At 36.8% G+C, this 23997-nt stretch overlaps 1 protein-coding gene across 8 annotated transcripts in view; it reads right to left on the reverse strand.

Moving 5' to 3' along the window:
- FRY (FRY microtubule binding protein) overlaps positions 1-23997 on the reverse strand; it is a 428614-nt gene that overhangs the window by 175719 nt on the left and 228898 nt on the right. For all 8 annotated transcript variants that reach the window (XM_049101157.1, XM_025462552.3, XM_049101154.1 and 5 more), the window contains 2 exons: positions 18982-19035; positions 2435-2574 (listed from right to left, as the gene is read on the reverse strand). In XM_049101157.1, coding sequence (XP_048957114.1) covers positions 2435-2574; positions 18982-19035 — 194 coding nt within the window. The remainder of the gene's footprint in view (positions 1-2434; positions 2575-18981; positions 19036-23997) is intronic.

Here is a 23997-nt window from a genome sequence, read left to right on the forward strand (position 1 = left end):
CCTAGAGATTATATTATGGAATAAGTCAATAAGAAGTTTGAAGACTGAAAGGAAGGAGAACTTTCAAAGATGGCCAGCAGCAGGAGACAGAAAATTATTGCGTTGGATGGCCAACAGGGGTCCTCTCAAGAAGACTTTGAAAAAGTAATAGTTCCTGGCAGGGAAAACAACTTTTAATCCCTGATTCTATTTTATCTAATAAGCCAATTTATGCTTTCCAATAAAGTAAGACCTATAATTTTCCAATAATGAATTCAACTTTATTGCTGGTTTGAGGTCTAACTGCCAGGAGTCAGCAGCATTTGACAAATTTATTTGGCAGTCAAAATGTTGATATTATACTAATCTTAGAAATCATAACCTTAGTACACATATGTTACATTTGACTGTTTTTGGTTGCTTATGCTTCTCTCTAAAGTTCCTCTTTTCTTTTTTTCTAGTAACAGAAACTCGCATTATCACATACATCATTTTCTAGACACCCTCATTCTTTTGGCTTTCACCCAAACACACATTCTTATTTTGAACTTCCAAATGCTAATTAAATGCTGCTGAGTTGAATTTCACTGTCCTGATGCTGTATTTGATCTTGGCAATTACTCTGATCTCCTGAAAATGATCAGTAACATGATTTTTAAAATATTATTTTGAATCCATACAGAAATAAATTCATGAAAAATCTAGTTTTATTAACTACATTCTGACAAAACAGAGAAACAAAATTAAGGCCCACTTAATTCAACTTACTAAAACTATCCCATTCCTCCTCACTTCCCCAAGGAAATGTTTAATATCTGTTTATAAACTAACATGTAATTAGAAGAATAATAAAGTGATGCCATTAATTAATTAGTTAATTTATTTTTTTTAAAGATATTATTTGTTTATTTGAGAGGGAGAGAGAGAGAGCATAAGCAGTGGGGGAGACAGGAGGGGAAGGAGAAGGAGACTCCTCACTGAGCAAGAAGCCAGACATGGCTGGATCCCAGGACCCTGAGACTATGACCTGAGCCAAAGTCAGATGCTTAACCAACTGAGCCACTCAATGGTATCACCCCTGATACCATGAATTTATTAATCATACAGTCTGAACCACTTTTAGACACAGAATTGAGATTTTACCTTTAAAAATTGATACATCAAAAAAATTTGTAAGAAGAGACTGTTAATTAGTATGGGTTTCTTTGCAGGATGATGAAATGTTCTGGAATTAGTGGTGATGGCTGCACAACCTTATGGATATACTAAAACTACAGAATTACACACTTTAAAAGAATGAATTGTGCCATGTGTAAATTATATTTCAATAAAAAATTCCTTCTCAACTAAAAAAATGATTCAATATGAAAAAGTTATTAATTTCTCTCCCAAATGATAAATAAATGATTAAATCTTGCATAAACTCAAGCATATTATAAAATGAAATTACAAGTTTGGATGAAATATAACTCATTTCATGACATTAAAAAGTGGATATTAAAATAATATTGAAGTATCAAGAAAAATGAGATAAATCACTCACAAGAAGTAGTTAATATCTGATGTTCTGAATGATCCATTTTAGTTTACTGCCTTTAAAAATGCATAATCAATTCATATAGAGAAGTCTGCTTTTAAAACAGCCTTTTTTAAAAAAAGTAAATATGGGCAAATATTTTTTTCTATTTACCTTTATTTCAAACATATGAACTACATATATTTATTTATATAAACTTTTGGGGGGTGCACACTCATTTGACAGTGTAAGAATCTTAAATTTTACAGTTGCTAAAGTGTTTCTGTAGCAGTGAGTTCTACTTTTCAAATCCATAAGAGAAGGGGATCACAAAATAAATAAACAAAATTCTCAGCCTCAGGGGAAGTTCAAGATGGTGTAATCTGACTTCCCTGTTTTGCTCTTGAAAAGACAAGTCACACAGAGGTGGTGAGTTGTCCAAAGTCACAGAGCTAATTGGTGGCCCCAGGCCTACCACTGATGTCCCCTCAGCCTCTTCCCCACAACAGCACACTGAGCACTGAAGGTGACTAACAAGGACTGGGCAGCATCCTGCAGGGCCTGCAACAGCCCTTCTGCTTTTAGGTATCCACTGGAGGAGACAGGGCTCAGGAAAGAAGCAGGCAGGAGGGCAACGTGGGGCCCTTTACACATGCCCCAATGTCAGTGACTAATACTCCCACTCTAGACAGGGGGGCCCCCCACAGCACCTGCCAGGTATCTATGTGCAGACAGGCAGATGTAGATAATGCATAAATCCCATTTTCACTTATGTTCCAGAAAGAAAAAAGAAAGAAAAAGAAAAAGAAAGAAAGAAAGAAAGAAAGAAAGAAAAGAAAGAAAGAAAGAAAGAAAGAAAGAAAGAAAGAAAGAAAGAAAGAGAAAAAGGAGATGGGGAAGGATGAACCAATCTCATATTCCTACACAAAAGAAATGTACCTTTTTGATTTATTGCTTGTTCGTGGTCTGTATTCATGTGATTCATCCTCGATGCCATTTTGCCTTTTATACCAGTCAAATAATGTACGCAGAATGGAAGGCAGGCAGTACTCAGAAAGGGAGCTCATGGAGCTGATGACCTACAGAGAAAAACAGGTGATAAGAAGGCTTTGGTGGCCTGCCAATTAGTGAGAAACTTTTCATTTCACAAATAACTCCAAGCTATAGTCACCACAAAGTCTTCTTATTTATCACATCTTTTCCTTTAATAATCTTTATTAGTGTATTCCTAAGGGCCCAAATCTCTTAATGCTGACAGATGTTCCTTACATTAGAATTTTGTGGTTCAAGAAAGTTAATTACTTCAACTTCCTTTCATTCTAGAAGTCAGATGTTAATTGCATACAGGTTACTCATGGACCACAGAGAAATTATTTTTCCCATACTGTCCAAGAAGTACAGTGCCTGGTACTACTTAAGTCTCAAAAATGTTTGTTGTATAAATAAATGTATTAACACAATTACATTAGTTGTTTAGCTGAAACAAACAAATCTAGCTCCCAAACAAATAACCTAAATGGTAATATAATGTATGCTTTTCTGCCAATAATAATTTATCTACTCATCTGAGGTATGCCCCAAATTAGAGTCAAGACATAGACCAGTAGCAATAATTTCCTGTGTATCACCTTAAAGGCAAACTCCTGCTCTCTTTTTTAAACAATAAATATATCTTTGATAGATGAGTTATTTTAATTTACTTAAGCTGGAAAGATTTGTAATCTTTTATTAATTATCATGAGAAAATAAACCCCAATTGATATCTCATGCCATGTGCAAAAATTAACTAAAAAAAATCCTACTATAAAAACTTAAAACTATAAATCTTCTGAAGAAAACAGCAGAAAATCTTTGTGACTCTGGGCTAGCCAAGGATTTCTTAGGTGACATACCAAGAGCAACCTCCATGACAATCTGATACTGAAAATCATCAAAATGAAATGTTTATGTTCTGGGGATGAAAGGATGGTTCAATATTCACAAATCAATCAACATGATATACCACATTAACCAAATGAAGGAAAGAGTCATGTGATCATCTTAATAGATGCAGAAAAAGCATTTGACAAAATTAACATCATTTATGATAAAAATGCTCAATAAAGTGGGTTTAGATGGAACAAACCTCAACATAATAAAGGCCATACATGAAAAACATACAGATAACATCATACTCAATGGAGAAAAACTGAGAGTTTTTCCTTTAATTAAGATCAGGAACAAGACAAAGATGTCCACTGTTACCACTTTTATTCAACACAGTACTGCAAATCCTAGTCACAGCAAGCAGGTAATAGAAATAGAAATAAAAGGCATCCAAATTTATAGGGAAGAAATAAAGCTGCACTATTTGCAGATGACATAATATATATATAGTGCCATGTCTATCAAAAAACTATTAGAAACAATAAATGAATTCAGTAAAGTCACAGGATACAAAATACACAGAAATCAGTTGCATTTCTTTACCCTAATAACAAAGTAGCAGAATGAGAAATTACAAAAACAATTCCATTTACAATTGCACCAAACAGAATAAAATACCTAGGAATAAATTTAACGAAGAAGTAAAAGACCTGAACTCTGATAACTATTATGACATTGACAAAAGAAATTGCAGAAGATACCGAGGAAAGATATTTCATCTTCATGGAATGGAAGAATTAATATTATTACAACTTCCATATTACCCAAAGTAATCTATAGATTCAATGCAACTCTTATCAAAACACCAACAGCATTTTTCACAGAACTAGATACTAAAATTTGTATGGAGCCGCAAAAGACCCTGAGTGGCCAAAGCATTCTTGAAAAAGAAGAATAAAACTGAAGCTTTCACAATCTCAGATTTAAAGATAAACTACAAATCTCTACTAGTCAAAACAGTTTGGTAGTGGCACAAAAATAGACACATAGATCAATGGAACAGGTTAGAGAACCCAGAAATAAACCATGCATATATGGTCAATTAATCAAGGACAAGGAAGGTAAGAACACAAAATGGCAAAAAGACAGTCTCTTCAATAAATGATGTTGGTGGTGGGAAAACTGGACTGCTACATGCAAAAGAATGAAACAGGACAACTTTCTTATGCTTTCTCACACAAAAATAAACTCAAATTAGATTAAAGATACCTAAATATGAGACATAAAACCATAAGCCTTTTAAAGAAAACACAGGCAGTAATTTCTCTTACATTGGCCATAGCAACATTTTTCTAAATATGTCTCCTCAGGCAAGGGAAACAAAAGCAAAAATAAACTAGTGAGACTAAACCAAAATAAAAAGCTTTTGTAGAGTGAAGGAAACCATCCACAAAATGAAAAGGCAACCTACTGAATGGGAGAAGATATTTGCAAGTGACATAACTTAAAAGGAGTTAATATGCAAAATATATTTTAAAAACTTGCACAACTCAACCCCAAAAACTCCCCCAAATAATCCAATAAAAAATGGACAGAGGATCCAGACAGACATTTTTTTTTTCTGAAGAGAACAAACAGATGGCAAACAGACACATGAAAAGATGCTCAATATCACCATCATCAAGAAAATGCAAATCAAAACCACTATAAGATATTACCTTAAATGTGTCAAATGACCATAATAAAAAAGATAAGAAATAACAAGTGTTGGTGAGGACGTGGACAAAAGGGAACCCTCATGTACTGTTGGTGGGAAAAAAAAATCGATGCAGCCACCAAGATATGGAAGCTTGAGTAAGTGTCCACCCATAGATGAATGGATATAGAAGATGTGGTATATACATATACAATGGAATATTACTCAGCCATCAAAGAGAATGAAATACTGCCACTTGCAACAATATGGATGGACCTAGAGAGTATTATGCTAAGTAATGTAAGTCAGACTGAGAAGGACAAATACCGTATGATTTCACTTGTATGTGGAATATGAAAGACAAAACAAAACAAATAAAAAGGAGAACCAGACCCACAAATACAGAGAAAAAGCTGATGATTGCCAGAGAGGCGGAGCTAGGGGGATGAGCAAAATGGGTGAAGGGAGTGAGAGCCACACACTTCCAGCTATGGAATGAATAAGTCATGGGGATGAAAAGTACAACAGAGGGAATATAATCTATGATACTGTAATAGTGCTGTACAGTGACAGATGGCATCTACACTTGTGGTGAGCATAATGTCTAAATTTGTGGAATCACTATGCTGTACACTAGAAACTAATGTAACATTGTATGTCAACAATACTTCAATAAAAAAATTAAGAGCTTCTGCTTTTAGAAAGACACTGTTAAGAAAGTGGTGAAAAGAGGCTGTGGCCCCGGAGAAAACACTTGCAAACACCCATCTGATAAAGGCCTTATAAAAAGAACATGTAAACCTACAATGAGATAGGTTTTACCTATCTATTCACAAACACAAAATCACAAAATTTCTTTTTTTTTTTTTAAGATTTTATTTATTTATTCATGAGAGACACACACAGAGAGAGAGGCAGAGACACAGGCAGAGGAAGAAGCAGGCTCCATGCAGGGAACCTGATGTGGGACTTGATCCCGGGTCTCCAGGACCACATTCTGGGCTGAAGGCAACACTAAACCGCTGAGCCACCCGGGCTGCCCTCACAAAATTTCATATAAGCAAATTACAACTCTTCATGCCAATGAGACAGTGATAAAATAGGTATGTTCGAACACTACTGACATGTGAAAAAAAATTGACATAACCCATCTGGAAGAAATTTGGAAATGCAGATCAAGAATCTAGAAAAGCCATTCTCAATAAGCCCATTCTTAGAAATTTATCTCAAATACATAATTAGAGGTGAGTAAGAATGTTCAGGGCATTATATATTATATAAAAAATGACAACACTCTAAATGTCCAACTATGTGCAAATGCCTTAATACAATGTGGAATGTAATGTAAATTACCTATGAAACCATTAAAAATCACAGTTCAAAAATATTTAATGACTTGAAAATGTTCATAATATGTTAAGTAGAAGAAGAATTTAAAAAAATAATTTAATTGGTAAGATTCCAACTTGAGGTGAACACTACGTAAGTTTGCATATACAGAAAACACAACCAGGAAGGGATACACCCCCATACTAAGAGTGCACTTAAAACCAGGAGTCCACAGGACAGGGAGATCACTAGAGGGAGAGGTAAGTGGGAGTTTAAGAGAAATGAAGGTAGGATTTTAACCTATGCCTTTTTTTTTTTTTAAAGCAAGGGTAGAAATATGAGTCCAGAAAATAGCTAAGCACACTCAATCCAGGAAGCCTATGGTAATGAAGGTGCAAATAATTATTTGTTCATAATAATTATAGTGATTAACTTAATGAAAGTTTTTGAGCAAACAGAGGGAAGAAATATTTGGCTGGTGTAGGGACTTTGGTATACCAGAATAAAGAAAAAAAACTGTTGAAAATTTTAAGTTGGAACTAAATCATAGAAAGTACTTTATGCTAGTCTGAATTTCAGCTTTCTTCTCTAGAAAATGGAAAAGATTTCCAAAAAGGAGAATAAGCCCATTGAAATGTTGGGGAGGGTTAAACCAGCAGTGATGTGTAGGCTGGACCAAAGGGGTTTGCCAATAGGATCAGTTAGAAGTACACACACACACACACACACACACACACACACACACACACACAATGAGGTTATTGCCACAGTTCAAGGCACACAATGATCACAGCTTGAGCCGGGAGGTGGCAGAAGAAATGGAAAACCTTACCTAACTTAAAATGTTTCTGTAGTTGAGCAGGAGAGGCTTAACTTCTTTTTATAAAGGAAACTAGAGAAATGGAAGCTGAAGTGGTTCGCGTCAATGGGACTTTCCACTGTCAGCTTTAAGAGAAGCTTAAGATTTAAGATTTAAGATTTAAGATTTTAGATTTAAGATTGAACAGAACAATAATACGTCCTTCCTCAGGTTCTGTTCCTTGAGAGCCTTATTTCTTGCTGTCCCTTATGATCATGATTATAAGGACATATGCAAAACTGTACATTATCTTTAGCTATGGGTCAATATTAAAATAAATAGGCTATTTCATTCTTCCTGCTTTGTGAACATAATCACCATGAGTTTTTTTTAATTGCAAAATACCTATTTAAAAAAAAAAAAAAAGACAGCCCTCTCCCCACACACTGTAATATCCACAGCCACAACATATTTTCCCATTGTCCCCGGTCACACAATGCGGGAAATTGGGGAGGAAAGCAAATTATGGCATGTCAGGGGGGGCAATTCACTAGTTCTCTCTAAAGCTACCCCAGCATAAGAAAGGGTACTTCTCCAACCATCACTATCTTATCTCATATTTTGAATTGAGAAATGAAGGGGGTTCCTCCGAGAGGGGGACAAAAATCAGGATTCAGAGTTCCTCACCATAGGTTAATTCTGCACATTGCGTATGTAATGAAATTCCTAACCATCTACTATTATACTTAAGTAATTTAAAAATACCTGTGTAAGTCTGAGTGAGACTTACGGAGGCATGATGACTAAATATAATGTGGTGTCCTAGACAGTTTCCTGGAACAGAAAAAGACTATTCGGGAAAAAAATAAAATACAAATACAGAATTAGTTAATAATAATGTACTGATGTTGGTTTCTTAGTTGTGGCAGATATACATGGTAATGTAAGATGTTAATAAAGGAAACTGGATGTGGGGAAAATGATAACTGTACTATCTTCACACCTTTCCTGTAACTACTCAAAAATAAAAAAGTTTATTTAAAAAGAGACCCATAAAGGTGATATAAACCTATGTTTGCCCCCTAATTATCCCTGGGTAGAGCACATAATGTTCAGCTACTTAAACTTACTTAGATGTAACCCGCCTGCTCCGTAGAGGACATCAATAGCATTCTTTAAAACTCAGCCATAATAATTTTTTCTACCCATTAAAAAGTCATCTTGAAGCCATTCTTGGTATTATATCTACTGGACATACTTTCCATGGCAAATATAGTGAGACCATCTTAGAAGAGATGAAAGGTCAGCAAGGAGGGGATGTGTGTGTTTTTTCCATCTCTCTGTTACTGCCCTTCTGAGCCCAGGATTTCAGGAAGGAAGGGTGGAATTTGCAAAGACCTGGCCCTCAAAGCTCAGGAAGGGAGGAAGGTCTAGTTGGCTTCTTGGTTACTCAACTTCTTCATTTACAGGAAGCAGAGCCAATGGTGAGATGAATTCTAGCTCTGTGCTGCTGTTGAAAGGGGGCAGGCCCATTTACAAAGATGTTCTTGTTGCATTTAAATGATCATATTCTTCCATCATAGATGAGCTAGGTACTGTGCAGCTTGAGGAGGTGAAGTGCCCAGAATCACAGAACTATTTCATACTGGTGTTTTCTTTGCAGGGGGATAGAGGGGAATACTAAATGTACTTTGCAAATGTTTCTTAATGTTTATTTTGGCATTTTATGGATAAATAGGCTAAAAGAGACTGTCCATTATGCTGTAGGTAAGACATTAATTTTTCATAGGCATTTTATTATACTTGCTGAATGCGAAGAAGGAAACTTTACCTAAATATTTGAACAATTACTCAGTGGAGTCATACCATATCTTACAGCAGTAATAAGGCTGACTTGTCCTGAGTGATGCATTTTGTGAATAAATTTTAAACTAACTTCATTGACAGTTTAATCTCTCAAAGTAGTTCAGATGGCCAAGCACCTGGGGGTCAGGGTGCTGTCTATGAAATACCATAAAATACTGATTTTTAAAAAGTTATTCAAATGTAATTTTTAAAATTTGGTCATATACTATTGCTCGATAATCTAGCATTCAATCAGAGGTGACATACCAAAGGCTTAAGAATAATTTATTATAAAAATTTAAAATTATATAAATCTATACTTTAAATATGTTTTTCCTGCAAATTAGGAAAAGGTCTGTATTATTTGACTTTAATATCTAAGTCCATTTGATAGAACACAGTGCTCCACTGGAGAATAATTTCAGAAACACTAAATGACACTAATATGAATGCAATGCCAGTTAGTTTTTTACCCTAATTGCTTATATTTTTCATTAATAATAGATTTTGATGAGTTGTAGCATTAGAATCAGTGTTGAAGGTCTAGAATTTCATCTGCTTCCTTTTCAGAAAAACTACTGCTACTCAAAATGGTAAAAAGTTATTTTCACTCTATTATAGATGTATGGATTTATTTTATCATGTGTTTCCTGTTTATAGTTGGCATTTTTAATATATTAAGAAACTAAGGCACTATAAAAGTATGTAAACATTTAGCATCTAGAGGAAAACCCCAACCAAAGTTACTTAGAATGTCTGAGAAAATTATCTGGAATTTATAGAGATGATACTAGTAAAGAATACGTGACTGAATTGCAAATAAGCTGCAACTTAAATAATGTTCTCAGAACACCCTATGTGATGATTGATGCTTCACAAGCCATATTTTTGTAATTTCATTCGTGTATTGGGAAGATCAGATGGTCCTGAATTCAGGACCTTATTGTCTGTATGAGCCTGGCCATATCCACTCCTCTGAAGCTCTCTGTTTCCAGCTATAAAATGGGACTGAAGAGTACTTACCTTGCTGGGTTTTTTATGAACAGTAAATGAGATACTATAACATGTGAGAGATATAACAGACCTTCAAAAATGTCTATTTCTATTTTTCTCTTCCATTTCTAAATATTGAAACTGAATCCCAGACATAAACAATTCTGACTTTGAGAAGATCGTGGGCTAAGCTAATGACAAAACAAGTGATAGAAATTGACAGAATTTTACTGATCAGAGTTGATATTGTTAAAGAAAAAAAGAAAGAGAAAGAAAGAAAGAAAGAAAGAAAGAAAGAAAGAAAGAAGAAAGAAAGAAAGAAAAGAAGAAAGAAAAGAAAAGAAGAAAAGAAAAGAAAAAAGAAAAGAAAAGAAAAGAAGAGAAAAGAAAAAGACCCATCTATCTCTTATCCAAGCACAAACTACCAGGGCCTCCATTAGAACCCCGATAACTTGGTTTGTGTTCCCACAGTTTTCTGGCTCCAGCAGATGCAAACACAGTGTCTTCCAAATGCTTACTGTTGAGGTAGGTGTTCAAGCAGTGCCCCTATATTAGCTCCCTAAGAGAAAAGTAGGGAGCACCAGGCTCCTTGAGTTTGCTGCAGGCAACAAACAGCTCACTCTGAGAAAGGATACTGGGATGGCTACTTTTCTGGAACAAGAATCAGTTGGTGGAATAAAACCAATTATTGTGAGCCCCACTTATGTACACATCAGACTCTCAGGAACTTCAACTGTCTGAACACATTGAGCCCAAATATAAGTGAAGAATGGACCCAACCATTGGCAGACAGGCACAGTGTGTTAAGCTCTTATATTTCGTTCAGCACAAGAGGGTTCCATAAAACACACACTGGCTTCACTGGATTCTGCTCTCTTCTCCCCCACCAGATGACCTGCCATTGTTATGCCAAATTCTCAATCAGCCAAATATTGGTGATGCTTCCTCTTCCTGCCTCACTTCTTCCTCTCTGGAATCTGATTTCTCCTCTTGCCACACTACAGATAACTTTTATATAAAACATCAGAAAGGGCTAATCTACTGGCCAACTAATGGCCTTTTGCTGTCATTCTCCCTCAAGCCTCCTGAGAAAATGACACTCTTTCTCAGGTTCTCCTTGAACTGCTCTCCTCCTCAGGATTCGGCGGTGTTGCCAGGCTTACCCTATACTTTCTCTTACCTCCCATATACTTATTTATGCAATGCCAAGGCACAGTAAGACAATTCACCTGTGAAAATAAGGACTTGGATTCTTTTTTTTTTTTAAAGATTTTATTTATTTATGAGAGAGAGAGAGAGAGAGAGAGAGAGAGAGGCAGAGACACAGGCAGAGGGAGAAACAGGCTCCATGCAGGAAGCCTGACGTAGGACTCAATTCCGGGTCTCCAGGATCACACCCTGGGCTGAAGGTGGCACTAAACCGCTGAGCGCTGAGCCCCCCGCCCCCCCACCCCCCGGGGCTGCCCAAGGATTTGGATTCTAATTCTGATTGTTCTGGCCCTAGCTCCTTTGGGGAGTAATCATACTTTACTACACACAGAGGAAATGACTTCCATTTACTGTATATGACTGTTTTAAGAAACAAAGCCATAGCAATCATTCAAATAGAAAGCATTACACAGGTAACAACTGTTTGTGTCATATAACTTATTGCATGTTTAGGTCATTATTAGAAATAAGCAAAAGTTTAAAAACCAAGGGCAGACAATAGATAAGGAAGCACATGAAGCTGGAAGGTATATGAAATGATAAAGATCTGGTGACTCCTTTATTCAACAGCCACAATTTTCATCTCTGTGTAGAAATTTATCTAGTGAGCATCAGTGCCTCCTTCACCAGGTGAGGATTACACACTTTCTTAGGCGAGGCTTACTTTGGAGTACTGTTTTTCACTTTTTAAAGTGGGTTAGTACAGTATTTCAGCTGCATCTGGTCACCATCTACCCATGTCCGTGCTCATCATAGGTTAGCTACTGATGCATCTGAGAATCCAAAATAAAATGCCTTGGCTTTAGATTTAAAAGGGATATCTGTCAAATTTGCTAACAGAAGAAAGTCACTTGAAGTTAAAGGAGGAGCTCACCCTGCCTTTCATTCATAGGACCCTCCACAGACCATCACTAGGGGACTCATCACTAGTACTATGACTGTGTTTGGGCACACTGCTTTTTAATTGAAGTGTTTCCAGTCATAATCAGCCAGCATAACCCAGCTGCAAAAGTAAGTCTCTTAAACCATTAATATTAATCTATCAACTATGAAAATGCACTCTACGAGTCAATGAATAACACTGCAGCAAAAGTTTTTCTCAAAGCTGGTTTCCAGTGAGCAACTAACTGCTAATCTGTCATTTTCTGTGAGGATCTCTGTATGGCTGCCATCACGGACCATCCCTGCCCTGGAAAGCTGCATCTTCTGAAGCTTCTTGCACTTTTTTGTCCACTTTTTCATCTGGGCATTCTTCTGGCATCCCACTTATTGATCTTAAACTATGTTTCCCTACGATATTCTTTACCCATTTGATCTAGTCTCTAATTTTTCAGCGTCTGTTGAGCAGCCACATAAGTGAATGAGCCCCAGCAATTTCTCCCGAGATATTCCACCCTCCCTAAAAATCCAATATGTGTAAAATGATTTATAACTTCTCATCAAGTCCAGCATTTCTCTGTTTGGAGCACTTTTTTAGCTATCAAAAGGAGTCCAGACTTCACATTGTGACTCCTATGGCCCTGGAGCAATGAGTTCCTGTATGCCTGTCCCGCTTCAGCCCAGGCCACTCTCAGTACTCTGCTCTTCACAGCTCAGCTTCTTTATCCACACAGCTTCTTCTGCCTGGCATGATCCAACCCATTTCATGCAGATAACACATATCTTTAAAAATGCCACTGGGCCCTGATTGCTTCCTGACCACCTTCCGAGCATCCTTAACTGCTCCCTTATCTGAGTTCCCATAGCATTTGAAATGGACCTCTGTTACAGCATTCACATGGCACTGTTATTTGTTTGAATATCTGTCTTCTTCCTGGTATTAAGAATTCCTTAAGGGCAGGAACTCTATCTTTTGTAACCCCAGAACCTTACACAGATCCCAGTATGCTTGGGCACTCAATATTTGTTGATTGAATAGAAATGGTTCCAAACCATGGTTTTCAACCATTGATTCTTCTTGTACAGTTTTACATAAAATTATTCTTTCTAGTTCCATTATCTCTGTTTTAGTTTGGGCTCTTTTAGTCTCAAATTTTTCTCAATGGCCAAACTCCCCAAATGCCTCCAAACTTCAAGGATGTCTTTATTCATGAACACTGCTACCTCAGGGTTAACATCAAGTTGCTACTTTAATGAAACTTATCCTGGTATGTATGAGCTAAAATCCACCCACTGCCATTAAAGTCTTCCACAGTCTGATCCCTTCTTTCTTGGTCTCTTCCTCAAAACTTCTAGTCGGTAGGAAAATTTTGTGTCTCAGTAGAAAACTATGCATCACTCAGATCTCGCCTTTCTAGGGGTTAGCTAATTTGAGTCTGTGGGGGCTCTGCATCCTTTAATGCCTTTGAGCTATTTTAAAATTGTGCATATGATAGACTACTGATAGCATGATAGATACTGATAGCATGATAGATTCCTGTCTACAGACAGAAAAAAAAAAAAAACCCTCTGCCCAGTGAAGGTTCAATTGACTTCATTCTCCCACTGTGGAAGAAGGCATTTTGCCTGATAATGCATTCATTTCAACATTCCTGACTTATAGATGTATCTGTTCTGGAGTTCTTTTCTAAACTGGTTGTAACTTCCTCATTATAAAGTGAGTTAAAGGGACATCTGGGTGGCTCAGCGGTTGAGTGTTTGCCTTCGGTTCGGGTCATGATCCTGGAGTCCCGGGATCGAGTCCCATATCGGGCTCCCTGCAGGGGGCCTGCTTCTCCCTCTGGCTCTGTCTCTGCCTCTCTTCTCTGTGTGTCTCATGAATAAATAAATAAAATCTATTTTAAAAAATGAGTTAAATAAAATCTCTCACCTGTGCTCATTTTATATTTCTATGAGAGTCATGATGTCACCTCTTTTTTAATATTATCTTTTAAAAATACACATCTTCTGTCTCAGCTGACAGACCCATTCATGTCCTCTTCTACAAAGATTTTTCTAGCCATCTGGCCCTGAAGTGTGTGTCTTCTGTTCCTTGAAATCTCACAATGTTTACTGTCTGCACCATCCATGTGGCATTTCTAACACACGTGGGCCCCTGTCAGAGCTCTTTGTACCCTGCCTTATCCTCTTCCAAATCTGAAGCTCCTGGAACGCATAGACCACATCCTTGTATCTCTTTGTCCAATACAGAGCTTTGTGTGTGTATACGCGTACACACACACACACATTCCTTTAATAAATTTGCTAAATTTATTTAGCTAAAATGAAGAACTTTATATCAGGACAACTTTTCATTCATTTTACTTGAAGCCTTGACAGTTAATTAGGCATTTAAAATAAATTACTGGCAGTATACATTTTTAAAATGCTATTGGAAATCTCTTCCAGCTTTATTAATTCCCATTACTGGTATGACTCTCTCATTAGCAGGAACTGAAACCATTGCTGGCTCCCTAGTATAGGGCAAAGCTTGCTCTCCCGGGGCTCACAGGATACTAGGTCCTTCCTTGGTGAGCTTACTTACTAGCCTGAGGTTATAATTTGTTTGATCATACTCCTTCTTTGTTTCACCCATTAGATTGCCCCACCCCGACCCCAGTGCAGGCACCATGTTTTTTCATCTTTATTTCCATAAGCTGGCATAATACTTGGTACATCGTTGCCACAAAGTAGGTGCTGTATAAGAATGGGTTAAGTTCATACTCATGAAATTTGTAAACAACGAAATTCTGGGAATAAGGGTATAAATTCCAAGCTTTCCAATGTGCAAGGCAGTTACTAGTTCTCCCACTAATACTGAACTTAAAAAAAAGACAATTCTGTTTAGACATCTTGTAATTTATGAAACAATGGGGCTTTTTTCCCCAGGTTTATAGTATATAGGGTTAGATGATAATCAGATTAAATTAAGAGATATGAAGCCAATAGTTAATTATATACAAAGAATATTAAAAAAATTTAGGAAACATAAAGCTTTAACCCCTAAATACACATATTTTAAAATTCACACTGTAAAATCAACAAATTCTAAGAATATTCCACAGTGAACAAAAGAGGTATACAGAACTGTAAATAGTATTCTTTTGGGCATTTGGCAAAACTCTACTATGATATCTAGCAAAGATAAGTAATACCTAATATCTAGTCTATTCTTCTTCCTTGGTTATAAAATACCTATTTTTTTTTAAGTAGGCTTCAGGCCCAGCAGGAAGCCCAATGCAGGGCTCAAACTCAAGACCTGAGCTGAGATCAAGAGTCAGACGCTTAACTGACTGAGCCACTCAGACACCCCAATAAAATATCTGATTTTTACATAGACAAATAATTGTCCAAAGTAAAATTTCCCAATCTTTCCTACAGCTATAGGTGGCTATGTGATTAAGATCTCACCAACTGAATATGAGCAGAAGTGGTGTGTGCAATGTTGAGACGTTCTAGTTTTTAATTTTTTTTCCCTATAATTCTTTTTAGCATATAATTCTTTCTCCTTCCTGTTGCCTGGAATGTAGACATAATGGCTTAGCTCTAGAGGCCAAACTGGACAATGAGATGACCTTGGGAATGTAAGCCAAACACAAGCAAACAAAATAATATATAGATACTAGACTGATTTTCTTTGTATTTCTTGAATGTGAGAGAGAAAGAAGCTATCTTGTTCAAACTGCTGTTATTTTATGTGTCATTTGTAGCCAAACCTAATCTTAATTGATACAGGATCTGAGATTCCTTCTCTGTTGAACACTCCCCTCTAAATTCTCACTACCTTAGGTTTTAGATATACAAGCATTATAGAGTAAAAAGCACTGGTTTTATGGTCCGAACATGTGAATGCCAGTCTTGGCTCATTCAGGCTTTAGTCATATAGTGTTGGGTAAGTTCTCTGAGTCTTATTCTCATGAAATGTGATATAGAAATGATGATGATGATGATGATGATGATGATGATGGCTTCTTCTTGAGGTTTTTGGAAGTAGCAAATGATGTCAGCTGAGATCATGCATGAGAAGGGGCTTCATAACTTATAAAGTATTATATGATTTCTTTTTGCTTCTATTTCTAGCAAGAGAAAAATGAATCATGGGCTTGTTAAGTGGAGGAGTAAACAGGGCCACCCAAGATCAGGCACAGAAAGCACAGAAGCTCAGCTTTCTATAGTCTATCAAATATGCCAGTGATATTTAAAAGGAAGAAATTGATAAAAAATATTCTCTAAACAGGGACTGGCTGCATACTGCTCAAAGGGGATACTTAGCATAGTGTCTATCCTATGGTAAGTACTACATGAATACCACTTCTACTGTTACTACTGCTCCCATGATCATAGCAACAGAGTCTACACCATGTAAGGTGGTATCACCAGCATGTTCTTTTTGCATAGACAGACCTCTGTGTGAATCCAGATTAAAATCCTCCTGCTTGGTATTAGAACAAGGATAATTATGTAATTTGGATGTCTAATATCAAAAGACTAAGAGAGCTTGATACATCCATGGCATTGCCAATGGAACCTTAATTCTCACATTTTGCTAGTTAAAATAATAGTAGGCTAGCACAGGTGGATCAATTTCTGTCAAGGTTCCTGGGAGTCTTGCTATCTCTTTAAAGTGAAATAGACTTTGTAGGTTGCCTTCTCTCCTGGTTCATGTGTAAATTTATGATTTAATGATGAGAGGATAATCTTATGTGTCTTATTTGAAAGTTCTCAGTGTCCATCTTACTACTGATTCACTCATGAAGTGTCTTTAATATATAGAGATGTGTTACAGAGCAGTGTTGCTCAAGCTTTAATGTCTGTGTGGGTCATCTGGGGATCCTGTTAAGCTGCAGAATCTGATTCAGTAAGATCTGGGGCAGGGCAGAGATTCTGCATTTCAACATTCTATGCAACAAGGTTAAAGGTATTATAGCTAATTAAGTGGCAAAATCAGGATTTAAACCTTGTCTGTCTAATTCCAAAGGCCATCTCTCTCCCACAATGCTGAAATGCAGAAATAGAGGGCTGAATACAAGTGGGAAACTGTGTTTAAGCCAAATCATTTGGGATAGCAATTATCTGCAACGATAAAATTAGATGTACTATTTTCCTAGAGAATAAAGAGAGATACACATTAAGCTGGAGAAATAATTTTTTTTGAGGAAAAATCAGTTACATATTAGGACAGGTATATCTAGGATAGAAACAGGATAGAATACAGAGAATATAAAATAGAGTGAAAATTTATGAATGACAGATGATAAATATTTACATTCTTGAGGAAAAGAGAAAGAGCCATAACTTGCCCCATTTCCAAAATAATGACTCCTAATGTCCTCTCAGGATCTCTGCTGCCCTAGTATCTATCAGGTGACAACTAAGGACAATATGACGAGAGAAGCTCTGTGCCACAGAGAGATAAAGCACATACCCCATTTCACCAGCAATCCAGAAAAGAGCCAGCTCTACCAGCACTAGAGTGAGAACCCAGCGCCACACCAGCCCTCAGATACTGACTGTGAGCACAAGCCGAGTTTCCCTCAGTGAAGAGCTTATACAATAGAAAATGCAAAATTCAATCTCTATAATCAGTCCTTACAGGGTTTTTTGTTTTGTTTTAAAATATTTTAAAAATTTATTTGAGAGAGAGAGAGAGAGAGAGAGAGAGCGCGAGCAGGGGGAGGGGCAGAGGGAGAAGAAACAGACTCTGCTGAGCACAGAGTCTGCTGATGTGGGATCCCAGGACCCTCTGACCATGACCTGAGCCAAAGTCAGAGGCTTAACCTACTGAGCAGCACAGGCACCCCAGTCCTTACAGTTTTGGACTGAACAACTCTGGACTTTAACAGACCGAGAACTTTTCTTCTGATCCCACATGAAAGGTAATTTCAAAGCCCTGCTGAAAGTGCACTCTCTGTGTTCTTCATAAGACAATAAAACCCCCACCATATTAGATCAGACCATAGTACATCCAGCAATATTTTGTCTCTACCACTGGCTCAAAGTGAGGTTTTTGGAGAACGTATTGTCCTCTCTGTCATTAACTGCAAAAGTTTAGGAAACATCACAAACATTTCTCACTTCCTCTGATGCCTTATTACTCATCATTCTTAAACGTACATGAGGCCTTTCAATATTTACTGAACCAGATCCTGATTTCCTATATTTATTACCTGCTGTTGAGAGTGTGATGCCCTTTTACTAATCCAGATCTACCTTCAAAAGACTTTCTTTGTATTTATCCTGCCTTAAATTGTTTTGTTCATATATCACATTCTCTATTAGAATCCAAGTTACTACACTGTCTTATAATTATTAAGTGATTTCTTTCTCACAATACTGTGAAATCTTGAAGAGCTAGAACTTGTATATTTTGTAGTGTTGTGTCAAGCAAATAGTAGGCATTCAGAAAAAGCTGGATGAAACCATGATAAACTCCAGTGCAGAGATCTTTCTGATCATTACAGAGTAATGATCACTTATTCAGAGCCATCTTACTAAATTTTGGAGTAGAAATTCCTTTATCTTTTCTTAGTTTCTTTAATTCTGGTATACAAAGATTTAGGGAACAATCAATTGATGGCCTATTCTTATTATTCCAACATATTCCTATTCTTTCTGGTTCAAATCAGTAGACATCCACTGAATGTCTGTTTAAGCTATAACTGTAAAAGCTGAAGGACACAGTTTCTAAGATCATTTCCTTATAACGTCTTTGAGGAAGTTCATCAATATACTAATAATGAGCAACTAGCCCTTACCCTATGTGCATAATACATAAAACCAGAATATGAATATATATATATATACATATATATATAACTTATTATTACATACTTGGTCAAATTGGGGATCTTCTCCACGTTGTAGAGATTTTGTCAATGGCTTTTCCTAGAAAGAAAAAGAATAATTATTAGATGCTCTTAAACAGTATTAAAAATGTACCATTATTCTTGCAATTTTTCTAATTTTCTTCTCCCTTGAGGGATAGAGGTACCAGTTTTAGCCATGGTATCCTTAGCTATTCTGATCTTAATATAAAGTATTTGAGGGCAGCCCTGGTGGTCCAGCAGTTTAGTGCCGCCTTCAGCCCAGGGCCTGATCGTGGAGACCTGGGATCGAGTCCCACGTCATGCTCACTGCATAGAGCCTGCTTCTCTCTCTGCCTGTGTCTCTGCCTCTCTCTCTCAGGAATAAATAAAATACTTAAAAAATATATATAAAGTATTTGATAGTTAATACCACTATTCTTACTATTCATTATACATATACCTTTTCAACTAAAACCTTAAAAAGCTGATGCTATAAGTGGTCCAGAGTTCTCAATGGAAACTACATAATAAAAACTATGGAATTCATGTGAGAAATGTTACTATCTATCATTGGACTTGACATATAATAAAAAGTAGAAAAAAAAAACTATGGCATTCATATGAAAATTTTGTTAGCTATCCGGACTTGACATATAATAAAAAGTTGAAAGAGATACACTATTCCAAGTCCCTAGATTTAGAAACAAAGTTCTAATTATTAGACTGGTGTTGAGGGACACCCCACCAGTAATGCATTTACTGTGTAACTTGTGAATTTGGGGCATGTTATTTGACTTATACCACATCCAAATCTCTGCAGAAATACTTTGGGTAGTGACAAAAGTCTACAGAAATAATTTTTTCTAATCATTACACCTTTGTTTACATTAGGAAGCCTTAACCTACTTTCCAGCAGGACCTTTTAAGGACAAGAGTTTATCCTTACCTGTCCCTTTTCTTTTCTATTTTTGGTATGAGAGTTAATACTGATTCAAAATTTGGTTCAGGGTGAGAAACAATGTAAAAGTTATATATGAAAAAAATAGTAAGTTTTACTTTAGCCAATGTAGAAGTCCTGTTAAGACTCCATTTACATGTTGCCAATCACATAGACCCTCTCTCTTTACCTCACTTCTCTGATCTCTTCCATCTGAAAAGATAATATATACCTAAGGAAGATGGCAAATCCACCCCCACTCCATAGAGTCTTTGTTCCTGAAGAAATGCATGCATGTGGTGGCTCAGTCTGGTGTCTACTGTTTTATTGTGAGCCATATGAATCTGTCTCATTTGCAAAATACACAGCTTCAGAATGTGTTTTCATCTAAAATAAAGAGAAAACTATGTTCTTAAGAGCTAATGGACATTTTCTCTTCGAAGTATACTATCTAGAACACACTGGTGGGAGAGTGGATACAAAAATGTAGGCGAGAACACAGAAGAACAATTAAAGAAGCACCAAATTCAGTTGATGTTACAAGAAGACAAATTTAGCAATAAAATTGTGAAGCATTTCCTGTATATGCAAAAGTTATAATGTGATCCAAAGTTCTTCGTAAAAGCAGTTAAATTAAAAATATGAAAATTAAAGAAGTGAAAACAGGTGGTGCCAGGTCTCACAAACATCCTTGGGAAAAAATCCAGCATAAGCATTTCTACTCAATGTTTTATTTATTCGCCACTCAACAGTAACCAGCGGCTCTCAATGTGCCGAATGCTACCTGTGGGTGGGGTGCTGAAGAACACATGGTTCCTGACTTAAGGAGAAGAGTCTGAAATGGAAAAGTAGTCAATAACCTCTTATGAATGTTGTCTATACTCATTCATTATTCAAATCTCAGCCAAACTGTTACTTCCTTGGGGAAGTCTTTTCTGAGTCTTAACACCAGGACTACCCACCACCCCCTGCAAAGCTCTGTATACTTTTCCCTTCCTAGCACTCACCATAGTGTAAAGTCACATCACAGTGTAGAATCATGTTATATGATTACACATGCATGAAGGATGAGCTAAGTGCCCCCTCTAGACTACAAGTTCCAGAAACAGGAAGCTCTGTTTCTCTGACACTGAAAGTTAACAGAGTAGAGTCTTTCTTGGTGATGGCTAAATATCTGCCAAAATAATAAAAGCTCTAGGCCAACAGCATCCAGTTTCTTCAAATACAAAATCTCCTGGTTTGCATATAAGTTAAAATATGTTTTCAGATATTTTGTTTTTTTATTATTTTTTAAAGATTTTATTTATTTATTCATGAAAGACACACAGAGAGAGGCAGAGACACAGGCAGAGGGAGGAGCAGGCTCCCACGGGGAACCTGATTCAGGACTCAATCCCAGGACCCCAGGATCATGCCCTGAGCCCCAGGCAGATGCTCCACCACTGAGCCACCCAGGCATCTCTGGTATACTTTTTAATTGTGGCAAAATATACGTGATGTAAAATTTGCCACTGTAACAATTTTTAAGTGTACAATTCAGAATTCAGTAGTATTAAGGATATTCACTATGTATTTTATAAAGACTCCTTTTAATGTCAAAGATTTTTCAGGAATTCCCAACTATAAAACACACATTCACACCTCCCGACATACAAGATTGTAATTCTATTTTGTATCTGTTGTTTAAAAGTATACATAATGAGAGAGAGCTAATACTATGACTTGGATATTTTTAAAAGGTTTCATACTATAACAGCAAGAGTATTTTATATACATTAGAGAAAAAGGAATACATCTATATGAGAGACTGTAATTTACTCAGTCAAAAGATAATGCTTGGCACACCTGTAGATCTGTAGACTTTTGCAGTAACTCAGGAGTTCATCTCTTGGGAACTTTCACTACTACCTGAAAGACAGGATCCTGCTGCAGTGGGAGAAGGTGACCATGAACCTCCCACACCCTGAAACTTCCCATGCTTAAAAGTTATTTTTTTTCCCACTATTAATTGGGTGGGAATGAAGTGAGGATGATATTTAAGTTTACATCTATTTTGCATACATATGAAGGAAACATTGATATGGTTAAGTTGTAACTAAACACAAAAGTCAGGTTCATTAGCCAAGAGCTTGGGTTCAATGCTTCAACAAAATAAGGAAAACAGTGTAAAGATATGTTAACTATTTTTACACAAATATGCTGTCTTCATCATATTCTTTGAAGACTTAGTTTAAATGTTTCTTCCAAGATCAAGCCCTTTTTCAGTTCTTCCTCATAGAGCCACCTGTTATTTGTCACATGGGACTTTTCATCTATTCTTGTTAGCATTTCCACTATGTTGCAATTTGTCTCTCTCCCCACACGCCTAGGACATAGTTGGGCCTTATTGCCAGGGTTTGTTAAATGACTGAATATAGGTCTATGCATTTGGAAAAATAGCTCTGGGCACAGAGAATCAAGTCACATTTCACCATTCCCAAGTAATTTCTTTGCATCAACACAGATTTTTATCAGTGTTAGGAAGCTTAAAAGTAGACCTGGAGAAAAAAGTATTATGCTGGCTAAATAAAAAGAAAACAGGGACACGTGTGTGGCTCAGCGGTTGAGCATCTGCCTTCAGCTCAGGGCATGATCCGGGGTCCAGGGATTGAGACCAGTATCAGGTTCCCTGCAGGGAGCCTGCTTCTCCCTCTGCCTATGTCTCTGCCTCTCCCTCTCTGTGTTTCTCATGAATAAATAAATAAAATCGTTAAAAAAGCCAAAAGGGCAGCCTGGGTGGCTCAGCGGTTTAGTGCTGCCTTCAGCCCAGGGTTTGATCCTGGAGACCTGGGATAGAGTCCCACGTTAGGCTCCCTGCATGGAGCCTGCTTCTCCCTCTGCCTGTGTCTCTGCCTCTCTCTCTCTCTCTGTTTCCTATGAATAAATAAAACCTTTAAAAAAAAAATTAAAAAGCAAAAAAAAAAAAAAAAAAGTAAAGACAGAAGAAAGGGAAGAAGGTAGGCAAAGAGGAGAGAAGGGAGGCAAACATGCTCCAGCTCAGAAGAGTGCCATCTGAATACAAAGCGAAGACCAGGAAGACTCTTGAACTTAAGAAAAACTGCAGAGGCATGCTTCTGCTTGAAGTTCTTCTGCAGAGGACAGCTGCATGGAATCCAAGGTCTGCATATTCAAGACATCCTGGTTCTCAAAGAGCATTAAATAAGTAGTAAAGTGAAATCAACACAGAATAAACAACAGGTAAAAAACAAGTAGAGATAGACTATGACAAAGGTAGCTCAAAAATAATGGTCTCATTCATCCAATTACAACAGTGTACTTTTAAATTTTTTAAAAATTTGTCATTTAATAACAATTTTACTTATTGACTGAAAATTCATTAATTGAATTGAATGAGATGTTTATTTGTTTTTAAATCATTGTGAAAAAACTTAACTTTGGGGTGACGGATCTTTGAAAATTCTTAGTGGTCCAAAGCTAGGAGACCTTATCTTTTGGCTCAGCCTTGCCCTGAGCTCTGCTCACTGGACAACACTGAACAAAGAGCTAAACAAACTGAAAAGACTGGGAGACTTGGCATTGAACATCAGTGGCTACTAACGACACAGAAAGAGCAAACAAGACATTAAGTCTTTTGATGAGAGCAAACACTATGAAATAGTCTTGACCAAAACAAACAAACAAAACTCCACCAAACCTAAATCTGACCAAGCCTTAGAGGCAATGTCCAGTTTTTAGGAAACAGAAGTTAGAAGAATATGTTATACTATGCCAAAGGGATGCAATTAACAAAATCCAGACTGAAGGGAAACTCTGAAGGAAAGAAAAGTGTTTTTGTTTGTTTGTTTTCCAATAAATAAATTGTGAGGGAGAAAATGAGAAAGGTGGTGGGGGTGGAGCCTACTGATTTTTTAAAGAGATGATTGCAATGTGTGGATGTTACCTGGATCTTGATTTTAAAAATCTGTTTTAAAAAAAGTATGACATTCACGAGACTACTGGTAATTTGAATACTTTTTGGCTATTTGATGAAGTTTAGGGGTTATTGCTAATTTTTTAGGTGTGGTGATGATACTGCAGTTTTGTCGAAAAGAGAGTATCTTTTAG

This window comes from Canis lupus, chromosome 25 (genome assembly GCF_003254725.2).
Source record: "Canis lupus dingo isolate Sandy chromosome 25, ASM325472v2, whole genome shotgun sequence".
Classification (NCBI taxonomy): Eukaryota; Metazoa; Chordata; class Mammalia; order Carnivora; family Canidae; genus Canis; species Canis lupus.